Genomic DNA, 6,246 nt, shown 5'->3' on the forward strand with positions numbered 1-6,246 from the left:
TCCTGCGGCGCTGGAAAGGGGTGGGGGGGGGGGGACTGGGGTCGGTGTAGGTGAGAGGAGGGGCTGGACCCACTCACTACTCCTGATCACTGATCAATACATAGACTGAACGCCACTGATCCCTGATCAGTTGAACCTGCCCCTCCTCTTTCCTCTTGCTCACCAATTAGCTTTGCAGCAGCCCCAGATTTTGGTGTGAAGGGGGTTGTGGGAAGGAACATGGATGGACTTTCTTTTTCTCGCTCTGCCTCTCGCTATAAAGACAAAACCAGGTTCACCACTCCATCCTACTCCTTACACCCCCAATTCTCCACCTATGGGTGTAGAGGACTGCGTCTGGACAGCTGGAGAGCCGGAACAGTGGAACTACAATGCATCATGTTCAAACTAAAAATAAAAAGACAATATTGTCATCTTGGATAGCAGTTGACTCTCTGTGGAGGATCATCTCAGCCCATCACATGACACCTCTATGTGACCATCCTGTGATTCATTCTGCTTTGACCAATAAACATGCAGCATGGAGGGAGAGGAGAGCTGGGTTGTGGGAAATTCAGATCTTCTGGATATCCGCCAGCTTAGTCCTCTGGTGTTGCAAGCTGGGAAAGACAGGAATGGGACATGTGACTTATTTGTGCATCTGTTGAGATTTTGATTCCGTTTGTGCAGAGAATGTTTTGCAATGGGAAAAAAGAATCACACCTATGGCAACTCACTCAAAATTAGAGTAGGCCAACAATTTTTTTTTCTGTGTTTATTGTGATTGTCCATGCCTGTCTATGCAGAGAGGGAAATATGTTTGTTTTTATTTTTGAAATGGAAAAGAAGATATTGCACCTATGATTCAGACCCTTACAGTCTGCTGTGTACTGTGTTGGTCATATTGGCTCCTAGGCCTGATCCAATCCTGTCAGTTGCCCCTGTGCACTAGCTCCTATTTTGATCACTTAAGCATTTGTTTTCATCCTGGATTAGGTTAGCACCAAATCTGTTTACATCAGATAGGTTTTCCAGTCTCCCTTTTATTCACTAATACTGATGCAAATGTGATACACCCAGTTATTCAAGTCGATTGCTGTATGTATTTTGTACATCAATCATGGCTAATACTGGTACAATTTTTGCTTCAAAATTAAATGGACATTTGCATAAAGCTAAGATAATTATGGTAATGTGAACAAAGGCACTGCAACCTTTTGACAATCATATGAATTTATGTATTTGAATGTTAATTTTGTATAGTTTTGTGTAATTGGAAGTTTACTGATGATTTAGCATATAATGAATTGCCATATAATTAATTTCTTCATGCCCCAAGCAGTACATGAGAAATTATTAAGAAATAGCATTTGACCAGTCTGGTGAGATCTGCCAATCTAATGCATTTAATTGGTCAGCAACAAATCCCCATACGATCCTACAAAACATATGTGACAAAGGAGTGTGAGTGAGTGACTGCAAAACCCAGAACTAACAGTTTGTTTCACTCTATAAAGACACTCCTCAAGATCAACAGGATCTCAACGTTATCTGCCTTGCCATGCAGAGTAACACACAGGCATAATGGGGCATAAAATACCATGACTCAGTGCACTGAAAATACAACAAAACAGCAGCAAGAATAATTAGTATATCACACTAAACTGAAACCGGAAGTGCTCAAAGACTGGGGAGATTGGCAGGACTATGGATAGGACTGAAACAAGGAGAGCAATCAGGTGAAGAAAGACTCATATGGACTTGGGAGACATACATAGCTGACTTGACTGGCTGTGATACTAATGCCCTCTCTTTGACAGCTGTTTTAACAGTTTTACGTTGAAAAATAAAGAAATAAATGAAAAATAAACGAATCAATAAAAATGACTAATAGTAAATGTGGTTTTTCTCTCCAGTGTCAAATCTTGTCCCCCAATAGGCTATCTTAACAGGAGACTGCGCTCAAATGAACACCGGCCACACCGTAGTTATACCGCTAGATGACAGGAAAGAGCCGCATAGAGGGCAGACACACCCACGTAAACAGTGCGGTTTGTTTGATTCATGACTCTGTTACAGAAAACAAATTATGTAGCCATAAGTAATGAACAAACATTTTATTTTACATGGTTAGTGTTTCAGTGTCCACACTGAAGCATGTATGGTTTACAGTAGTATACTTGATACCTGATATTTTCCATCAGGCATTATACTGGCTATCTGTGCAGTGCCCGAAGACCCATCGGCCTGCCTGAACGTTGATCAGCAGTATCTCCTGGTTACTGCAGTTCCCGGTAGTGTGCAAGGTTCGGTGCCTCTTAGCGGCTTTACCATTAGCAGGGATTATTCCGGGATTAAAGAGAGACCGGTTTCGGCGGGAGTGGAGCAGAGCAGAGCCCATGTTGTGGAAGTTTGGGGCAGCTTTACCACTGAAGGGGTAGATAGCTGAAAGCTCAGGAGAGTTTCCAGCCTGTTGTCATGGAATGAGCGGTGTGGAGCCAGGCACCAGGCCTGCGGTTAACTACCGTTAGCTATCTGAGCTAACTTATGTGTAACAGTCGATCTTGTTTGGCTCGCTGGTGCTAACTAGCCAGGCGCTATTTATGTTAGCATAACAGAGCAAACTAGGGCTCCTAGCTTGTTTTGGTTGTGATATCCTGAAGGAACTCGCTGGAGTCCTCTACAGCACCACATTTCCTGAACTTTCTCAAAGTTTTAACTTATCTTTCTGAGCTAACGTTGTGTAGGAAGAAAACAAGCGAGCTACGTCTTTGTCATACAAAGTTGAGATTCTGATTTGGGCGGAGGGATGATTGATGTATTAAATTGATTATTCTTTCAAGGGATTGCATGTTGATGATCAGACATCAGTTAGACGCAGTCCAGATCGCACAACCTCTCTGCCCATCCACGGGACTACAGATAACCTCTTTTTTGGATTCTTCACACCCCGTTCCACCGATCACTGTCTCCTGTCCGCGGACTGCTTCAGAGGCAGGCCACTCGGCCCTGAGTACTCAATGGAGGAACATGACAACATGGACTATTTTTACCAGCAGATACTGCAGAAAGATGTTAGCCGCAGGTTACAGATCGGTCAGGACCTCATTGATTACTTGAACGACCCACAGCGCTCCCCGGACGTGGAGCAGGATAAACCCCGGCTGGATAAGACAATAGACGAGCTAACGGGATGGATGAACTCCAGCAATTTCAAGGTGAGAGGTGGCCAGTCATCCTGAGGGTATCGCAGCGTCACTGCAGCAGTCATCCCCTCCTCTTGTTTATGAAATATTTTCCACCAGTTTACCCAGTGAATGGGGAAGCTAGAGGAGGACATGGAAATTGTATGTTATTTGCCAAGAGTTTGGTTTCAGTGGGAAGAACTTTAGCAGAGACGAGGCATCTTAAACGACGTGTCATCGCCTAAGTGCTATGAAGAGAGCTATCTGACATTATTTAAATCTGAGCTAATCAGATTGCCTGTCTCAATATCTGATCTCAGTCATCTCAATAGATAAAACTATTTTTAATTTGGGTTTTCATACAGCGTACCTTCTTGCCATATCTAGAGAAAGATATGTTTCTTTTTGTATTCTACTATTCCTCTGTCATAAGAGGTGTGCATTTTTAATTTTCATCAGTGACACAGTAGGTCATTTGCGTGGTATTCTTGTGGTTTGTTATGGTTTATATAGTCAGTTTGGCAGCAACTGTCTGTTTTGAGAACCCATTGTCAGGACTGTAGACTGCTGGGCCACTAGATTGAGTGGGGGAGGGGTTAGAAGACTCATTGTTGTGACCTAGGCTTTCTCTCCATCTAGTCCTCTCTCACCCACATTTTTACAGCCATCTCTCCATCTCTTTTTGCCTTTTCTCTGTTTACTGATCATTCTCCTATCCTGCCTGGGTACACTCTTCCATATCTTAGAAAAGCTAGAATGTGACATTCTTTGGCAAGGTACCAAACCAGCCCAGACAGTGAGTAGAAACAGTGAATTGGTACTGGATAAAACAACTATTGAGACTCTGTCAGTTTTCCTCTTATCTCTTGCCATTTTCTGAATAATTACAGATTTTGCACAGTTCCATGATGTTTTGATTTTTCTTGCCAGTAGTGCATTTAAGTGATTATAGATGAGATAATTATAAACATTCATAGAAATAAGTGGGGGTGGGAGGTTAAGGATGTTTCGGTTTTCTAGCACCCTTTGTGACTGAGTGACCAGACCCAACTTATTTGATGTGAAAAATTCTTCAGACAATCTCCAAGACTTTCATCTCAGGCTGTAACAACCAAACATGTCCCTTCATTCAGATCTGTTTTTTTAACGTGGATGCACACATAGTAACTTGAATTCAGATCAGTGTCTGGGACTAGTGTGCCAGTGAATCGTGACCCCCAGAAGCCTTTACAAAACGAGCTTTATCAATCCTTATTGGCTCTCAGTTGGGTGAAATGAAGGAGGGATTAGGTGTAAACCAGATGCTGAGTCAGCTAATTTAGAGAGAGGAGAGATGGTGCAATGTTGAGGAGCATGATGGAGTAGGGGAATGGAGTTATTGGAGTTAAGTGGAGGGATAAAGGTAGTAAAGGTAGGTGAGCAGAAAACACAAGTCACGACCCATAAATAAGATTAGTGTCCATTCACATTCCTCCGTAAGGAATGGGTAATATGCAACGCTGGTGTGCCCATGACTGGCTCTTTTTTTGTCAATTAATTTCATTCTCTTGCACTCCCTTTCTTCTTTGAACAGACAGAGCTGCAGATTCACCTCATACACCCTGCTTTCATAACATCACAGAGGCCTCAGTGCCCATGTGAGACATCAACAGAGGGCATTAATATTGCATGTTGTGTTGATGGGTAGCAGGGCCAGATGACTGGACACTGCTGGACTGATCATTGGGATTTTGTGGAAGCAAAGCAAAGTTATTTTGGCAGGAGATGAGATGATGCACTCAAGCGTTTAATACACTGCATAAACAGAGCAAACACTTTGAGGGGAGCATTTATGTATGTGCCAATATATTCACATTTCCCTTTTAAACAATGAGTTTAGTGCAAACTCAGCTCTTCCATTCTTTCCTTTACCAAATGTTGCTGTGCAGAGGTGGAAAGTAACTAGGTACATTTACTCAGGTGCTATTTTCAGGTACCTGTACTTGAGTATTTTCATTTTCTGCTACTTCATGCCTCAACTTCACAACATTTCAGACGCAGATATTATGTCATAATTTTATTATTTGATAACTTTAGTTACTTTTCTGAGTCAGATTAATAAAATATATTGTATTATATGTATTAATAAGACTGCATTGATCCCCAGTGGGAAATTTACCAGCTACCGTGCAGTATGTAAAGTATTTCAAATTCTAAGTATATAAGGTAGTTAACATTAGCTCCAGCTTTACAAGCTGCAACATTAAACCGACACAATAATACATCAATAGTTATAATCTAATAAAAAAAATATATAGGTTAATGTGAAGTGTTCTATTCTGCATAAGGAGTGCTTTTACTTAAGGTATATTTTGATGCAGGGCTTTTACTTGTAACAGAGTATTTTTACACTGTTATTACTAATTTACTAAAGTAAACAGTCATAATACTTCTACCTCCACTGTTGCTGTGTGACATCAGAGACTTGCATGATGTACTTTAAGCCTATCCAAAGTCTAGAGTAGACCCTGTACATGGTATGCGTATTAGCAGGGTCAACCACCCCACGCAGCAGCCTTCACAAAGAACCATTCATACAGGGCTAGATATTTATTTTTCCCTCCAGCATACCTCAGCCACTCTGTTTTGAAGCTTGCTGTTGCAGTGGCGTGTTGTAGAATGATATTTCTGTCTTATTAAGTACATGTCTGAAGTTTTTAGATATTTGGGGTCATGCCTAAATGGCCTCCTCACTCCATAGCCAGGCTTTTCCTGTCTGTTTTCTCCTGGCCAAGGTAGATGACAAGCCCAGTCCCTCCAATATCTTGCTGTCCTCCTCCTCCTCTCTCTCTCTTCATGTGAAGGTGCCATATGGATATGGCATCAAGCTTGTTGGGGTGCTGGATTGGGGAGGAGGACGGGAGGCCTAAGGGCTGTTTCCTTCCTGTTTCTTCTTTGTCCTTCACCTCCTCCCCCTAAATTAGGGCAGTATAAGGGAGTCACCATGTCAGCCCAGCTCTCCTCTTTCTTCTCCAGGTGATTTTTTTTTCTGTGGTTTTACTTGGCCTTCATCCTTGTTTTTTTTTTTTTAGTTTCTGTTTCT

The 6,246-nt window shown here is 42.0% G+C and overlaps 2 protein-coding genes across 2 annotated transcripts in view; both read left to right on the forward strand.

Moving 5' to 3' along the window:
- fbxl2 (F-box and leucine-rich repeat protein 2) overlaps positions 1-2,428 on the forward strand; it is a 19,886-nt gene extending 17,458 nt beyond the window's left edge. The window contains exon 15 of the mRNA XM_020606842.1: positions 2,184-2,428. Within this exon, the coding sequence (XP_020462498.1) occupies positions 2,184-2,428 (245 nt within the window). The remainder of the gene's footprint in view (positions 1-2,183) is intronic.
- clasp2 (cytoplasmic linker associated protein 2) overlaps positions 2,211-6,246 on the forward strand; it is a 53,948-nt gene continuing 49,912 nt past the window's right edge. The window contains 1 exon segment of the mRNA XM_020606945.1: positions 2,211-3,197. Coding sequence (XP_020462601.1) covers positions 3,000-3,197 — 198 coding nt within the window. The 5' untranslated portion in view covers positions 2,211-2,999.

The sequence above is a fragment of the Monopterus albus genome, unplaced genomic scaffold, assembly GCF_001952655.1.
Source record: "Monopterus albus unplaced genomic scaffold, M_albus_1.0 scaffold82.1, whole genome shotgun sequence".
Lineage (NCBI taxonomy): Eukaryota > Metazoa > Chordata > Actinopteri > Synbranchiformes > Synbranchidae > Monopterus > Monopterus albus.